The sequence below is a fragment of the Culicoides brevitarsis genome, chromosome 2 (assembly GCF_036172545.1).
Source record: "Culicoides brevitarsis isolate CSIRO-B50_1 chromosome 2, AGI_CSIRO_Cbre_v1, whole genome shotgun sequence".
NCBI lineage: Eukaryota > Metazoa > Arthropoda > Insecta > Diptera > Ceratopogonidae > Culicoides > Culicoides brevitarsis.
This window is the reverse complement of record NC_087086.1, coordinates 29,120,428-29,139,301: the sequence shown is the minus strand read 5'-3', so window position 1 is coordinate 29,139,301 and position 18,874 is coordinate 29,120,428. Positions and strand designations below refer to the sequence as shown.

General features: G+C 28.3%; 1 protein-coding gene across 1 annotated transcript; it reads right to left on the bottom strand.

The window, feature by feature from the left end:
* Positions 1–4,182: 4,182 nt before the first annotated feature.
* LOC134828344 (actin, muscle) lies at positions 4,183–6,791 on the bottom strand. Its single transcript, XM_063841283.1, has 3 exons — positions 6,694–6,791; positions 4,679–5,665; positions 4,183–4,610 (listed from the first exon to the last, which is right to left on the bottom strand). The coding sequence occupies exons 1-3, from the start codon at positions 6,731–6,733 to the stop codon at positions 4,507–4,509; spliced, it is 1,131 nt and encodes a 376-aa protein (XP_063697353.1). The 5' UTR covers positions 6,734–6,791; the 3' UTR covers positions 4,183–4,506.
* Positions 6,792–18,874: the final 12,083 nt, after the last annotated feature.

Below are 18,874 nucleotides of genomic sequence, written 5' to 3'. Positions count from 1 at the left end.
CCCAGTACTGTGCTGCTTTTGATTAATCAAAAAAGTGTAAATAATTTATTAGCTCGTATTAAAAGAGAAGAACGCACAAAAGAAGTTCATTTCAAAAAGTACTTCAATAACTTTTTTTTGTATCTTTTTGTACCCGTTAGTTTACTTTGCCAGACAAAATGTAATCAAAAATTATCAATTTTATGAATTTTGCGAGGTAGAATCAACAGCAGTCCATTTTTCTTCCACTTAGAATGTCACGTAATAATCCGACAAAATTTTTCCTCCGTAAATGCAGCATGAATGTGCGGTGAAGAGTCACTTAAGTATTATATTATTTGTATTTCAAGTGGAAAATATATGGGTAAGTACTTGAAATTGTATTCATTAATATTATATTGTAAATATTTTCAGTCTTATAATTTTTTTTTATTATTATTATATTGAATTGGAATTGATTTAGGTACCGTCTCTTTTTGCATTGAAAGGAAAAATATGAAATTATCGAGTAATGTACACAAAACAAGGATTAGACGGAAAAGACCTTGAGCAAATTCGTCAAATTTTATTGAATTTTGAAGTGCTTTCAGTACTTTAATCATTCAATGAACCGCAGTTTTGGGCTCTTGACTAGCAAAGTGACTTTTTATGCAAAAAGAAAAAAAAACTTATCATGACTCGAGGCAAGTTAGTTACAAAAAAAAAATTGTTCAAATATCAAATGACAGGTGAGTTAATTCCCAAAATTTATCTAACGCACAAGTAAAAGAGCAAACAAAACAAAACAAGCATAATAATAATGAAATAAAATATAATTTGTTGTTTTGATAAGACACCTTGTAACTCTATTTAATTAAATGTTATGCCGCCCTTGCTTGTAGGGAGAACGAGCGATTTATAACCCAAACAACTGTTCGTCGCGTCAATTTTATTAGGCAAGTAGTTGTGATGAACAACGAACGAACATGTTTAACGTTAAGCTATTTAAGCTGTTGTTGTATAGATTACAATTAATTCAAATGATGATGATAATAATATTAACAGTCATAAATTTAGTGGGGAATGATTTTTCATATTTTTCGGAGAAAAAAACCTTCTTGATTGGAATTAATTGCATTTTTTTCTCATATCGTAAATAAAATATTTTATTGATGATTTAATATTTTTTTTTTATTTCGTAGAAAGAAGTATTTTAATAAGGATCAAATTGATTTATTAAAAAACATCAAAGTGAGGGCAATGTTGAGTAAATGCAAAGTGAACACCAACAAAGAGAGTATCAGCCGATTTTTATTGACATAATTGAACATCGTGGGGCATTTTTCTGTTGTTAACACAGAAAAATAAAGATATTATTTTTATCCCATAATTTTAAAAGCGTTTCTAAGAGAAAATGTGCTCAATTGTGGTGTCTCTCCGTATGATCTATGATTATCAAAACTCTAATATTATTGTTTGAAAATCGATTTATTTTTTACAGAGATTTTAAATATATTTTTTTATTCATAGTTTCAACTCGGTAAGCCCTCTTTTCAATTTTAATTTTTCCTACCTACTGTACCGTGAGGAACGTCTGCTGAAACGCGCTACATCCACGAGTGTCTTTAGTGATTCGGTTCTTCCTCCATCACGGGCTGAGCCGTCAGAACCAGTTCGTCGTCGCTGTTCTGTTGAGATACGACATGGATTGGGACAATATCGCACATGACTTACAAATTGAGAGACCATCGACATTGGTGTATGATTATATCAACTATCGTACGGGCAACATCAATGACAAACACTTTGTCAAGAAAGTATATGATCCGTTGTTTGTTATGGGATTCCGATCAACCGTTTATTAACTGAAGCTTGTACAGAGTACTGGAATGAAGTTTCTGAAGCCGTCCAAAACTTTCTGAAGTTATTATTTATGTTTTTTTCTATTTGTGAGAAAAAAATATTTTTAACAACAAAATTTTAATTAAATCAATTCCCCATATGCAAAAGCTCAATTGTCGACAGCTTAAGAAGAACCATATATGATATGATATGGTAGACCGATGACTGAATTTGTAAATAATTTTGAAAAATTCTGAATCTTTTTGAAGAGTTTAAAATGTTTTTATGAGTTTTCTGTTACAAAACACTTGATGAGTAGAAAATTAACAAAATGCGCTCTCGTCAAAAAAAAAACACTCATCAAGTCCTTTTTATTTTCTGTAATATTCTTATTTATTTGTTATTAATTTTATTTTATTCTCTCTCTCACAACATATCAAGCACACTCATATCGCCAATAACAATAACTTGCGAAAAAAATTCATTGAATTGTAAAAAAATGCACAATTTTTTTATTATTATTATTTATTATTAAAATAATCGCTTGTACATTACATACACCTTGATGATCTTTTTATGTGATAAATTTGCAGAAAAAATGAAATAATAAAATAAATAGTGAAAAAAAAAATATTTCAATTGAAAAGAAGCGATTAACAAACGTTATGATTGAATATTGAGGGTTGGTGACATTTTTAAACAATTTTTTTTTCAATTCATACGAATTTTACACTTTGCCCACCGCCAATAAAAATCCATGGGAAACTTCTAAATAATTTTTTTGATGTCCAATCACTCATGAAACACACTCGACTTAACTCGGCTTGGTGCAAAATTTGAATTTGATTCGAATACAAATTAAATTATTTTTTTCTGTGGTGATTCATTAATTTTTTTTGTGAACGGATTGATAACTTTTCTCACGATAATCCGCATAAAGAATAATAATCTAGCGTTTTTTTTTATAGAAAAATCATAAATATTTGCGCATGTGCCCCATTTTCTCCAACTATTCAATAGACACACACGAAAAAAAGATGATTTCTAACATATGCTTTTCGTTTTTCCCACATCTTGCGGAAAATTGTTGCGTGACCATTTATGGAAATCGCATCCAACCAACGAGTGTTCTGCTGATTTATGAAAAAAATATTACAAGTTTGTTCATTATCGCATAATTTCCGCCATCATCACGTAGGGGGAAGTGGGGCCAAATCATAACTGGGGCTACTTCATAAATTGCTTTTACGCCTATTTACAAAGGGCAAATCAAAAAATGTTGTTCTACGAAAGGTGCAGTTTTTCGTACTTTAAATCACAGAAGACACTTTTTTGATATATTCTGTCATTTCGGAGAAAATCGAGAAAAATTGTTGCGTGACTTCAAATGTCGCATTTTCAGTATAGCGATGATTTTTTTTTATGATTAGAAATACTTTTTTAAAAAAAATTTGCGAAAAAGACTTAGATGCCAAAAAAAGGGCTAAACCCCATTTTTCACTCATAAACATATGACTGATACGTCTTTGCTATAAAATGAGCTAATGGAAAAATGTGAAGAAAAAAATTTACTGAGAATCGTAGATCAATAATACATTTCAAAAAAACTGACTTCCATATGAATAACAGTTATTTACGATTGTGTCATAGGGACTTATGAATGCACCCCACGGTTGGGGCACATTCATAAATATGACTTTTTTTACTAAAACGATCATAACTTTCTTAATAATGGATATAATTGAGTTTTCTAAGCGCCAAATTAAAGTTAACTAAATTCTCTAACACATCCATGAAAAAAATCCCGAGAACTTTTCATTTTTCTGTATGCGCCACGCATTTGAATTTTGAGTTATGATTTGGCCCCATCTCCCCCTATAAATTTGTTTCAAATGTGCGCCACTTTTCACGAGATTTTTTCATGATTACACACTTTTTTAAAATAAAATAAAAATATATCATGTTTACTGCCCTATTACAGAAACACACACAAAAAATTATATCACTGTCGGATTATTTTTGTACACGCGGCACGACGAGACGCCATATGAGCATCATTATGAGTGTGAATGGGAAGAAATCGTCAAATGTGGTCGCTTTTCACTTGATACCGCACGCCATACGATGACGAAATCTCTCGTCGTTGCACGGTGCTCAAGATTTCTGTTCCAGGCTATTTTTATCACTTACTCATCGCACGACGTTTCAGTGTTTTCTTTCGTGCTTTTCGTGGAAAATGTGTGGAAATTTTTTCTGTGTCGCGATATTAATTTGGCTCGGTTGTGTAACAGTTAAAAATAGTTTCGGGAAGATTGAGTAACGCGTCGGCGATGTGGGCGGAGGAGGAAATTTGAGAAGCGCGCGAGGAAAAGGCCACTCGAGTAATGTTGCAACTGGTTTTATTATAAAGATAATTATATAATAATTTATTTATTTATTTGTATAAATATAATTTATATATTAACAAAATAGGTATTTTTGCACTTATCCGTATCTAAAAAAGTGTTTTTGATGGTTGGATGCGTGTGTTTGTTATTCATGCTGCGGTTGATCTTTGGTGTTGTTGTTGTTGTTGTTTTCTTTTTCGTGGATGTTGGATGTCATTGTACAAAAAAGACGTTTGATATTTTCAAAAAAACACAAAGATTGAAAATAAAATGGATGATAAGAAAATTAGAAATAATGAAATTAAGTTGTTCAATGAATTTAGAAGCATTTGCGGTGAACAATGCCTGGGCCAGATTCGTCGTATTCTTCCTTTGAGATCCACATTTGTTGGAAAGTGGAGAGGGAAGCCAAGATAGATCCACCTGTGTTGCGAAAGAGAGAGAGAATGTGAAAATTTTGGCAAAAGTGCGAGAATGAGAGAGTAACTTACCGATCCAGACGGAGTATTTACGTTCTGGGGGAGCGATGATCTTGATCTTGATGGTAGATGGAGCAAGGGCGGTGATTTCCTTTTGCATGCGATCAGCAATACCGGGGTACATGGTGGTACCGCCAGACATGACAGTGTTGGCATACAAGTCCTTTCTGATATCGACGTCGCACTTCATGATGGAGTTGTAGACGGTTTCGTGGATACCGCAGGATTCCATACCCAAGAATGAGGGTTGGAAGAGGGCTTCGGGGCAACGGAAGCGTTCGTTTCCGATGGTGATGACTTGACCGTCGGGCAATTCATAGGATTTCTCCAATGAGGTAGAGGCAGCGGCGGTGGCCATTTCTTGTTCGAAGTCCAAGGCGACATAGCACAATTTTTCCTTGATGTCACGAACGATTTCACGTTCAGCGGTGGTGGTGAAGGAATAACCGCGTTCAGTCAAGATCTTCATCAAGTAGTCGGTCAAATCGCGACCAGCCAAGTCCAAACGGAGGATGGCATGGGGCAAGGCATAACCTTCGTAGATTGGGACAGTGTGGGAAACACCATCTCCGGAATCCAAGACGATACCGGTGGTACGACCAGAGGCATACAAAGACAAGACAGCTTGGATGGCAACATACATGGCGGGGGAGTTGAAGGTTTCAAACATGATTTGTGTCATCTTTTCACGGTTGGCTTTGGGGTTCAATGGGGCTTCAGTCAACAAGACTGGGTGCTCTTCTGGGGCAACACGCAATTCATTGTAGAAAGTGTGATGCCAGATCTTTTCCATATCATCCCAGTTAGTGATGATACCGTGTTCAATGGGGTACTTGAGGGTCAAGATACCTCTCTTGGATTGGGCTTCATCACCGACATATGAGTCCTTTTGTCCCATACCGACCATGACACCTTGGTGACGTGGACGACCGACAATGGATGGGAAGACAGCGCGTGGAGCATCATCTCCAGCGAAACCGGCTTTGCACATACCGGAGCCTGCGGGAGAAAAAATAACGTGTTAGAGTTTCCGTGTCGAGCTTTCGTCATCTCGCTGTTTGTCGTTCGCTGAGTGTGAAAAATCCGAGGAAAGTGAAAATTTCACTGAACGTGAAAAAAATCGCAGCAGAAGGCCTTGATTTTGATTTTTTTAATCTAACAAAAATACGCGAAGATTACATTTTTTCGTTTTTTTTTTGTGAAATTTTAATAAACGCAAAAAAAATTTCGGCTGAAGGCCCTAATTTTTATTTTTTTAATCTGTTAAAATTTCGCGATATTTACTTTTTCGCATTTTTTTTTTTCAAATTTTAATAAACGCGAAAAAAAATTAGGCAGAAGGCCTTGAATTTTTTTATCTAACAAAAAATGCGTTAAAATTACATTTTTCTCATATTTTTTAAATTTGAGAATTTTATTAAACGCGAAAAATTTTGGCTGAAGGCCTTGACTTTTATTATTTTTTTTTTATTTTATCAAAAATGCTCGAAATTTTTTTTTTCTTAATTTTATTATTTTACTGTTGAAATTTTTAAATAATTTTTTAGTTTGATAATTTTTCTTTTTTTTGTGTCAACCATTGTTTGTTGACAAAAATTGCAAGAAAATTCAATTTTATTTAAATTTTTTTTTTAAATTTTATTTTAATTTTTATTTTAAATTTTATTTTTGCAAATTTTATTTTTACTACTTTGATATTTTTTAATAGAAAATCTTAAACTTGACTTTTATGAAAATTTATAATGAATGAAATTTTATTTAATTGCTGAGCAATTTTTCCAATCAAAATTTAATTTTTAATCCTGGTTGATTGGTTTTTAAATTTTAACTTTTTTTATATTCAATTTAATTAAATTTTAATTCAATTTAATTTTATTTTTTAATTGTCTTTTAATTTTTCTTTTTAATTGAAAAATTATTTTATTTTTTTATTCAATTATTTTCACTTTTCCTTTCTTTTAATTTTTTTTCGGATTTTTTCACTTTTTGTTTCAACTTTTTTTTTCAGCTTAGAATTTAAAACGCACCATTGTCGACAACTAGAGCAGCAACATCATCGTCACACATTTTGAATAGGTTTTGTTTGTTCTTGTGCGTCCGTTCACCAAAAAATCAATACTTGAACTGTGCCTCGACAAGCAGCGTCCCCGGGATTTATATACTCCGATCATTACTGGCCACTGTCGATCATACAGCAACGGATCGCGAGAAAGATTTTCCACGCGAGACACGCACACACACACATGCAACGGATTTCCACTCGGAGATCTCTTTCCCACTTACTACGCGATGCCCGCCATACGCTGCCCGAAGTTAATAAGTTGCGATAAATTTTTTGTGTTAAGAAAGTGTTTGTTTGTATGTTCTCCCGAAAAAAAATTTTTTTTTTCGTGCCTCTGATAAAAATAGATTATGTGAGTCAAACCGTATATGGATAGGAGCACGAAGAAATTTTTTCATATGTTCTGTGTGCCGCTGGCATTCTGGTTAACATTTTTACGCGATGATGTTGGAAATATGTTTATTACTTTCTTAGATGATGGGTGTCTGTGTGTGATGGTGTGTCGTAAAAGTGTGTGGGGAACCCTTTAATAGTATCGATCGTTTATTTTTGAACATCGCTGCTTCTCTAGCCTTGAATGGATCGAACTTCGATAAAAATCATTTTTTCTTAAATTTTTCTAAAAATTTCAGAAAAATCATTCAAAATCTTAAATTATGAGAAAAATTCAATTTTATGGACATCTTTGGAATCACAAAACATAAAAACCTACAGAAACTCATACAGAAATGGTCCAAAAATCTCATACAATGACATCTACGAAAATTCTTAAATAATATTTCAGTATCACAGGAGCCGAATTTTTACGAAGATTATGTCATTTTTTTCGAAAATATTTAAAAATAAGACAACCACATACGTCTATAGATGCTGAAAAATTATGAAAAAATCACGATAAATTCGTAAACAAGGCCACAATTGACCTGATAACGAGTTTTTCTGAAATAATTTTATAAAAAATCCAAAAATTTTCAATTAAAATTTCAATTTTCAGTAAAAAAAAATTAGATTTGAAGCCCAAAAAATCGTTCCATGAACATTTGACAGCAAAGAAATTTCCTCAGCTTATAATTTTTTTTTTACTACGAGAGGTACAAAGTTTTCCACTAACACACACGTCAGAAATAGACGAAAGACGTTCGGCTAACAATCGGCTCAAGACACATTCATGTCGCCCCGAGTTAGGTATTGGAAAATCCATGCAAGTTTTTTCAAATCTTTTTTTTTTCGAAATAATTACTTTTTTTCTGCTTCTCACACACGAACAACGCCCTCACACCGCGCACGTAAATGTCGACCAAAAAAAGAGAGAGTGTTGCACCACAAACAGAGCAACGACGAGCAGCCAAAAAAAAAACACCTTCATAACATTTTCTCGTAATTTTATTATTATTATCGCCGAAAAAAAAAAACTTTTCGTCGTCGTTGGCGTTGTTGTTGTTGTTCTTCGCGTAATCGGCGTTTTGTTTATGTTTGGATGTTTGAACTTTCTGTGTTGGTAAAAATAGAAAAAAAAGAGCAAGAAATAAACGGAAAACATCATCGTCGTCATCATCATGCTACTTATTATGTACACAGCCGTGGATTTGGATCCAAAACCTAGATTTTTAATAGTTGTGTGAGGCGAGTTAAAAATAGTTTATTTTTTTGGAGGAAATTCGGACCGAAGAAAAACAGAAACAGGTTCATCATCTTTCACGAGAAAAAAAGGAATCAATCTCTGACTTCCATCAAAAAAAAAAAATAAAATTTAAAGTGCATCAGATGCACTTATATGACCACGAAAGTCATTTACCGTCAAACACACGCAACGCAGCGCAGACAATCTATTAATAATCTTTCATAATTTTCTAAAAACGCGTCATCGTCCATGCATTTCCATGCGAGCGTGCCTCACACTGTTTTAATTTTGAATATTTTTAGAACGAACGCACTTCCATAAACGGGCATCAAAGACCAGAGAGTAAAAAGTTTGTTTTTATTGAAATTTTTTTTCATGAATGGGGCAACGCTTCAAGAGAAATTTTCTTGATCTTTTTTTTTTGTTGATCTAATTTTTTTTTTAAATAGACAAGCGCGATCTTGCCATTTATGAAGTGATTCATTTTTCGTAATTTTTTTTTGCTAAAACAGAGAGAAAAAAGAGAATTTTCTGAGGTATTTTTTGGGAAAAAAATATAAATAACGAAATTTTTTGGCGATGATGACAACAATTGACGTGGGCATTTGAAGACAGATTGAATTTTTTTTCAGTGATGTGCTATAATTGGGAGAGAAATGATGTTTATAGTGGTTGTTTGTTGATTTAATGCGACAATAAATAGAATTTGGGCAGTTGCTGGACATTCAAAGGATGAAAAAAAGGATTAAGGAGATTAAATTCAAGTTTAATTGTGTGGACAATGGGCAATGAAATGGCAATTAATCGTTAATTGAGAGAGATTTTATCCGATTTTGGACTGGACATCTGCTTGTTTTGACATGTTTTATTATATTACCGAGTTAATTTTGAGTTTTCTGTGAAGAATTTTGAATGAAAATTGTTTTTAAATTGAGATGTTAAGATGAGGTTGTCATGTTTATGTCATTTTTTTTGTTTCTAAGTTTTTTTTTAAATTTGAAGGTTTACTTTTTTTTATTATTAGAAAAAAAAATTGAGTTATCTTTTTTCTGGAATTGAATTTTTGTTGTAATTTTTTGAGTCAATAATTAATAAATTGTTACGTGAATTATTTTTTTACAAATTTGCATAAGAAAATTATTCTTTTTCGAAGGTTTATCAAACAAACAAAAAATAACAGGGCCGAAAAAACTATTTACTTTTACTTTTGCTTACAAAACTTTATTGACTAAAACTTGAACTTAAGTAAAATAATTGAAACATTTTTTGACTTAATCTTAAGTAAAATCGAAAAAACAAAAATAAATTGACTTTTATATATGCTTAAGGTACTTATGCTTTTACTTATGCTTAAGGACTTACTGACAAAAAGCTTTTGAATTTTGCTTAAGTAAAAGTTTAAGTCAATTGATTTTGTTTGACTTTTCTTAGGCTAAAGCAAAAGATTAAGTCAAAAGTCAAATAAGTTTTTCCAAAATCAAGAGCAAAACTAAATCAAAAACTGTGTCAAAAATTGTGTCAAAGCCATTTTTGTCAAATCTTGCTCCCAATGGATGAAAATCTGTCAGAAGGCTCTAATTTATCATTTTTAATCATTTTATAACTCAAAATCAAAAACTGTGTCAAAGCCATTTTTGTAAAAATCTTGCAAATGGATAAAAAAAAAATTAAATTGATTTTTAATCTGAAAAAAATTTTTTTCTTTGACATAGTTTTGTTTTGAAAACTAAATCAAGAGAAAAACTAAATCAAAAACTGTGTCAAAAACTGTGTCAAAGCCATTTTTGTCAAATCTTGCTCCAAATGGATGAAAATCTGTCAGAAGGCTCTAATTTATCATTTTTAATCATTTTATAACTCAAAACTGCAAAAAAATTGAAACTGAAAAAATTTTTTTCTTTGACATAGTTTTGTTTTGAAAACTAAATCAAGAGAAAAACTAAATCAAAAACTGTGTCAAAAACTGTGTCAAAGCCATTTTTGTCAAATCTTGCTCCAAATGGATGAAAATCTGTCAGAAGGCTCTAATTTATCATTTTTAATCATTTTATAACTCAAAACTGCAAAAAAATTGAAACTGAAAAAAATTTTTTTCTTTGACATAGTTTTGTTTTGAAAACTAAATCAAGAGAAAAACTAAATCAAAAACTGTGTCAAAAACTGTGTCAAAGCCATTTTTGTCAAATCTTGCTCCAAATGGATGAAAATCTGTCAGAAGGCTCTAATTTATCATTTTTAATCATTTTATAACTCAAAACTGCAAAAAAATTGAAACTGAAAAAATTTTTTTTCTTTGACATAGTTTTGTTTTGAAAACTAAATCAAGAGCAAAACTAAATCAAAAACTGTGTCAAAGCCATTTTTGTCAAATTTTGCTCCAAATGGATAAAAATTTGTCAGAGGGCTCTAATTTATCATTTTTAATCATTTTATAACTCAAAACTTCTAAAAAAACAAAAATGTTGTTTTCTTGAGAACTAATCAAAGATTTTTAACTTTCTTCAATTGAGAACTTTCTTCAAAACTAATCTTGAGCTAAAAACCAATTGAGAGAAAAAAATTTTTTGTAAAATTTTCGAAAAAATAAAATTGTTTTGACTTCTGGAAGACTTAAGTCAAAATGCCCTATTTTAGCCGACGCCATTAATGGATGACGCCTTAGAAACAATGATCGAATTCCATCAAATTATTTTTTTTTCCTTTAGTCTTCAATCGCTTTCCAAAAAAAAAATCATTCCACTGAACCTCATTTGTCCGACAAAATTTCAAACACAAACAAAATTTGCGCAAACACCGCGGTTACATTTACAGCCGCGCATCGCGAATAAACAAAAATTAATTACCGTTAATTGGAAATTATTACTTTTGATTCATTTTTCGTGGCTACGTCGCGTACTATACTATTAAAGGGTTTTGCTTGAGTGTGTGAGGCTGGAGTAATTCCGATGCACAAATTCCTCTAAAATTTTGTCGAAATCATTTGTGTAAAATTTATGTTCCGGCAAAATCCATCAGAATCCCACAAGTATGTGCAACGTACATCATCACCGCAATCATTAATAATATTGGTAACAAGTACAAATATTCCGTTAAACAAAATTTTTGCTTTTTTGTGTAAAAAAAATCTCACGATGATGTTTTAGCTAAACAATTTGTCTATTTAGTTGTTGAATAATTGAACAATTAATAGAATGTAAAATTTTTGCTCTGTAACATAAAAAAAATCATTATTTTATTTTTTTTAGAAAATTAAAAATCTTACCGCACGAGCGAATCGTAAAAATATTGTCGTAAAAATCCATATTTTTTGGTCATTCCGCTGAAAATAGAAAAATCATCAAAATAATGTAAATAAACAACTTTTACACGAAAATCTGTGGTAAGTTAAATTTATAAAATTTTAATTTATTTCTAAAAAAAAAAAAAAAAAAAAATCGTAGAGACGTTATTTAATTGAACATCGGACTAATCATGGTGACAGTGGCAATTTGTTGCATTTTGATCATCGTGGCAGTTTTTATCGCCCTCATCATTATACTCGGAAACATGCATCAAGAATAATGAAAAGTTTCAAAATATTTCGAATAATGAACATTATTATAATAAATTATTATGAAGAAAACGAAGAAAACACCTTCAACCTTATAAGTGCACACACAACGTTATTTATAGATTTTTACTCAACATTTTATTAATAATGTTAACACCACACACTTATTTAATAATAATCGTGTAATGAATGTAAAATCGATCGAAAAGTTTTATATTTTGTAGTAAAAGTGAGTGACAGGCAAGAAAATTAATAATTTTCAAAATCTTGATGTTTAATTAAAATTTTCCCACATAATGTATTTATATATTATTAAATTCAGTATTAAAAGTAACATTCAATAAAAACAAAATTTTCTAACTCAATTTTCGTTCTCACAACAGATTTTCTTGATCCCATTGATGCTCAAATCAAACATTTATTTAATTACTTTGCCGAATTATTTTGTATTTTAATATTATTATTTGTATTTATTTGCTGTGTGACAAGCTCCGGGGCAGGGAAAAGTCCGTTCACGTGACCTATAAACAGAAAAGTGCAATAAAAGTGTTTGCATTGTCAATCAAAGAAAGAAACATTTTTTGACTCACTGAATATTTTTTTTGTCTACTTTGTGCGTAAGGCAGCAAAGTAAACATCTTGCCAGTCGTGGAATTGATAATATAATTTAATATAAATTTCATCATTTTCTGTTTGAGTACGACGAGGGTTGGACCACAATTGCCTCAATTGCCTTTTATCATCGTCACACACACACTTTTACCCGTAAATAAAGTTGTTGGGGATATTAAATTTGTCATCAATCCATAAACAACTCTATCAATCGGTCGGATAACTAAATGGAATCGGAATGAATTGAAATATAAAAAGGGGGTGAACTTTATTAACTTTAGGCCAATTCATGAGCAAAGGCAACAACACAGTCTATTATTGTTGATTTTCTTGTTGTTATTAGTTCATCTGATTTTTCAGTATTTGACTATTTTATTACGAAATGAGGGGGTTCAATTGTGTGTGAAACTGTTTTGATGACGACGACAACGACAACGACGCGACAAAGTGTTTTGTATAGGTTTTGATGATGGGCACATGATTAAAAGTTAATCCCTTCTTAATTGTTGCAATTTGCTGGTTTTGGTGATCAAAAGGTTGGAATATTCGGAAAAAAATGCAGAGAAATTTGTGGGAAAATTCAGAGGAGATGGGTAAGTGAGCAATCATCGTTGTTACGGTTACGATAAAAATTAAAAAAAAATAATTTGAGAAGAAAAACTGTTTTTTGTCTTACATAAAGGATGTTAAAATCGCAGAATTATCAACAATAACTAGCACAAATAATGTTCATTTTCTTTTTATATCTGTTTATATTAATTTAGAATTTTGCATCAAGGTACAAAAAAAAAACTAAAGAACTGTTGAAAGAATTTTAAAAAGGTAAGTTTTTTTTGAAATATTTGAAAAAATACAGCTTTTTATTAGGTTTTCTTAAATATCATTAACATATTTTGCATTCGATACAAATAATTGAATTAGAATCAGCAGTAGTGAATAACAGTATCGCAAAACTTGTATTTGTGTAAGTTTTCTAGAAAGTATTAACTGCAGCAGATCAAAGGCATCAGCGAGCAAATTTATATTGGAGGACTAGCTTCTTACTAATAAATCGGAAAAAATATACACTGTAAAAAATTGGTGTCTCGCAAGCAAATAAGTCCGCGAGACACCATGCAAAATTTTAAAATTTTTATAATTTTTGGAGGAAATTTTTTTTTCGATGTTTTTTTGTTAATTTTATGATTGAAAATAGTAAGCAGGTGAATAAATCAACCATTGTAAGCTTTTATTCGTTCAAAATTTACTAAAATTTCTAAGTTTTTTTTTCTTTTTTTACCCAAAATAAAATTGAAATGAATAATTTAAAAACGACAAAGAACAAAAAAATGAAATTGGCAAAGTGTGTAAATTTATGTTTTTAGTTTTTCTTTAATTTCATAAAAACATCTTTAGTTAAAGCAAAGTATCGGTAAAAAATTAGTTAAAATCATCAGAAATAATTTTTAGAGCAATTTACTTAGTTTAATTTTTCTACAATTTTTTTTTGTGTCCTCAAATATGTGAAATAAAGGTGAAAAGACTTCTTTATTTGAGATGATTAGTTTTTTAATAGACAACATGAGTCGTTGTTGAAAATTTCAAAATTGAACAAAAAATTTCAGTTATTTTGTAAAATTTTTGTATTTCCATTCCAACAACACATTTGATGGAAAATCGAAAGATGATGCGTAAAAAACATGAAAATTTGCGCAAAATATTTAAAATTCAATTTTAGTAGTTTTTTTTTTACCAAGGATTAAATTTTTAAAATTTTGCCAAATGTTTCTATTTTTTACTCATCAGCCATCCTACTCGGGGGATACTTACTTCATTTTTTTTTAGCTTTTTTCCATGTCTCATTTAATTTTTATTTATTTTTCTCTCATATGTTGGTCAAAATACGAAATAAAGTTAATATTCCTAAATATTTTTTACAAAAAATTTCAGAAATTTAAACAAATTTTGCAGAAATAATAGCTTATGTTAGTTGCTTAATTCATCTACTAAACATTTTCAATCAAAAACCTTACAAAAAACTTCGAAAAAAAATTTTTTCTTCAAAAATTTAGAAAATTTTAAATTTTTTTTATAGTGTCTCGCAAATTATCTCGCAAAGTTATTTCGAGTATTTCAATGGAATTGCCCATTTTAAACTATAGAAAAGTTGTAAAAAATTGAACAATTAATTAAAAACAAAATATTAAATTTTATTACTTTTAAAACTTAATGGTTTGAAAAGATTTTTAAAACCTTCATATTAATGTTAAATTTAAACTTTTTAACAAAAATATCAAAAATCTTTCGAAATTACTGAAAATATCTTTTATATTCACCCTACTATCTTGCGCGCCATCTACCAATGACTCGCTAAAGTTAAAATTTCACATTTTCGTACTCCTCAATTTTAAATGATATTTACCGTTTATTCTACATCAATGCTAAAACATTTATTTATGTTACCGAATATATATCATAAAAGTGAATAAGAAAGAAAATTTGCATCAAATGTAAAGAAAAATGAAACTCACTCATGTCAAATACTTTTTTTTTGTATAGAAGAAAACACGATGTCTTTATTTATTATATTATTAAATTTTAATCTTTATAATTACTTTAGTTGTGATTATTTTATATGACATAATAAAACTAATATAACTAATAACAAAATTCTTCATATATTATTAACATACTCATTATTCATTTATTAATTTATAAAGAAAGAAAAAAAAAACAAACAAAAATTTACAAATCAATAAAACTAACATTTTTATACAAATTATCTTACAACTTTCTTACTATTTGTGATAACTTAAAATTAAACTATTATAACTTTACAAAATTAACAAATATTTTGATTCTCTTTTTCATGGTATTAATCAATCAATAAAAGAAGTAATTTTTTGATGTAAAAAATTTAAACAACTTTTGGCGACGATAATATTTTATATAATATATGTTAGAATATAAACTTTTATATATGATGATCAAAAATGACATATGAATGATTTTACTTTTATAATTATTATTTATTTATTTTTATTATTAATTATTGGCTTCTTCCACCATTTTTTAGACACAATCAATACATCTGCGAATTTTACTAGTTTTTTTTTTGTTTATTTTTTAGTTTATTAGTTTACTTTATAGAACATTTATCAATTTCGCTATTTATTTCATATATCATTAGTATTATGTTATTTATTTTTTTTTCTTAGTAAAAAAGGAGGTCTTTCCAACATTTATTCTCTATCAATGTGTTTTTTTTATAACAATTCTTCAACGGTAAATTTTTCTAGAGTTGTCATGTTTCAATTTTTGAGATACAAATACTTTCTTTATCGTTAGTTTAGTTTTTTTTTTAATATTATAAATTTTAGTGATCGAAGGAAAAATTTACTCGGGAGCTATAAGACGTTCATGACAACGCTTTTGTATATAAATCTTCTACAATCAAGGCTCAATCTTCTGCACAGCGAGTCTTTCTTTGCAAGTCTTAATATTTTTTCTTAATAAATTTCGTATGGAGATTGTTTCGTAAAAAAAACTGATAAGATTGATAAAAGGCTGCGATTTTTTGTATTATTGATTGATTTTTTGGACTGATATATATTTTTTTTATTATTTTATTATTTTGTAGTTTTTTTTTGTATTTTGTACGATCGTTCATATTGTAGTTATTTATTTGTTTTGTTTTATTTTATTGATTGCACTGTTTTGTCATATAACTTTTTAAATATTTTTTTTTTATGAAAAATTAAAAAATAAGAATTTTTTGTTAAATTAGTAACTCTGACTAGTGGCCGTCCTTTCATTCATCTTTTCAAATATATATAAATGATAATTTTTTTTTTAGCAATTTTGGTCCATTTTATGGTAGAAAGCTTTATATTTATTTATATTTTTTTGATAAACTTTAATTTAATATTTTTTGTAGGTCTTTTATACTCTTTATTTTCGCTCAATTTGTATCGGCAGTTTCTTTATATGAGGTCCGTTGTGTCATTTTTCAAATTGTTTTATTTATAAATTCTTTACTTTACTTTTGTTTTGTGTACAAAAACCGATTATTACTTTTGAAACATTTAAATATATCCTTTTACTTTCATTATATATATAATATACTTTTAAATTGATTTATATATCAAAAATTCTGCTAAACAAGATTTGACTAATTTTTAATCATTATTTTGATAGTTGTTTTTTTCTGAATTTTTCAAACACGCAAAAATTCAAGCTAATGTTTTACTTTTCTTTTAATGTTATTTCGATGTGTAAATATGGACGTAAATATACAACAATTAAACATTTATTCACTTTTGTGTTATTTTTAGTTTTTTTTTTGCTAAGATTTTTTTTTTTATTTTTTTAATATAGTATAGAGGACAGAGAGAGAGATAGAGATAAAAAGAAGGACAATTAATATTTCGTAAGCTGAAAAGCTCACATTTTCTTCAATTAATTGACTGATTCTTTAATGACCCATTTTTCCTTATAATCATTTATTCACTACGGATGTACTGATGAATTTACAAATGATGGAGATGTCTTGGTTTTTTTTTATCATGAAAATCAGTCTTGCAATGTGGGTCAATAAAATTTGTTAAAAATTACTTTTTACACTAAATTTTGTGTGTGTCTAAATTTTATCAATAATTTATTTTACCACTTTTATCATTAAAACAGCACAAAGAGAGCAATTTTACTTGTTTTTTCATGTTTAATGTTTACTTTTAATTTTAATATTTTACCTTAATATTTTTTTTTTTGATTAAATTTATATTTTTTTCCACGCCGACAAAGACGTGTTAGTATTAAATACTAGAAACTTACTTTTTTTTTTGCCAAAAATGAACGCAAAGTTTTTAGTAAGTCATAATGGTTAAAAATTAATGTTTTCTTACTTTTGCTAGGTAAAAAATTCGCCTATCTAGAGTGGTTTTTAATCGTGTGATTAATTTTTTATCATTTTAAATTTAGATTTTATTCCAAAAAGTCTATTCTCCGATCTTTCACATGATCTTTTAACATTTATTGCATTTTCAGTCCATTTCATCATCATATATATTTATGTATTTTTATCATATATATTTATTAGTTTTCATTATAAATGTTAGTTATTTTTGTTAGTAAATATTAGAACAAATCCAAAAAATAATTTGAAAAATTTTCTGAGCGAACTTTCTTTTTTGTTTGTTTGTTAAATTTTGGGGAAAAATTGTACGGAAAAAATACAAGATTTTTTTTATAACATTTTTTATGTAACTTTATTTATTTAATTTTTTAATTAATTATTAAAACTTTTTATATATAGATTTTTATTTAATATATAATTTTATAATGTATATAAATTCCATTCACAATTTCTTATAATTTATTTATTTATTTTATTTAATTAAAAATTCTTAATTAAACTGATTATTTTTTTTCTTCTTCTTGATTTTTTTTTACTAAACTTATGAAACCAATAGATATATATTTTCATATATTGGACGTGCAACAAATTTATTTATTATTTATACAAAAAAATACTACAGAGATTGATTGCATTTTGTGTTGTTGTTGTTGTTTGTTATTATATTATTTATAATTTTTGTTCGTTGTCTTGGTTGACTTGACTCACTTTTTTATTTATTTATTTTTATGTATAATAATATTCTTTATGATATAAGATTAGTTTTTAGAAGACGAATATTTTTAAATTTTAACTTTAGTAATGTGTTGTGTTGATTTCTTTTTGAGCCACATTATGATTAAATTTTATCCTAAATTTTTTTTATTTATTTCACAAACAGCCATAATCTTTATTTTTATAGTATTTAATTATATTTTATGTATCTCAAAAAAATTATAAATAAATAATAATTAAAAAAAAAATCTTTTTTTTAGAAAACAATTTTGGAACTGTTTATATTTTTATCATTTTATGATTTGCATGGAACTAACCGTGTTTATTTCCTAATATTTTTTAAGGTTCTTCCTTTTGTATGCTTTTCATCTTTTATTCTTTCTTTAATTTAATTTAAAATTAATGTTAGTTTTCTTGGATTTTCCTTAAAAAAAATTACATTTTATACAAATTTTTTTATTTAATATAATTAAAATTAGAATTTATTCAAAAATTCTTGGTATCTCCATCATTTTTACTCAAATAATGGCATCACAATTCAACTTTCTTTCTTGTTTATGTATGTTGATATATTTTCCATTATTATCATGTTCTTTTTTTAATTCCTTATGATAATTTTTTTTTATAAATTTACAAAAAAAAAAAACAAAACAAAAACTTTGAGATCAAAATTTATTTTATACAAAAATTGAAAAAAAAAATCATGAAACCGATAACCTTTAAATTTAGTTTAATTTTACATTTTTTTTTTGTTT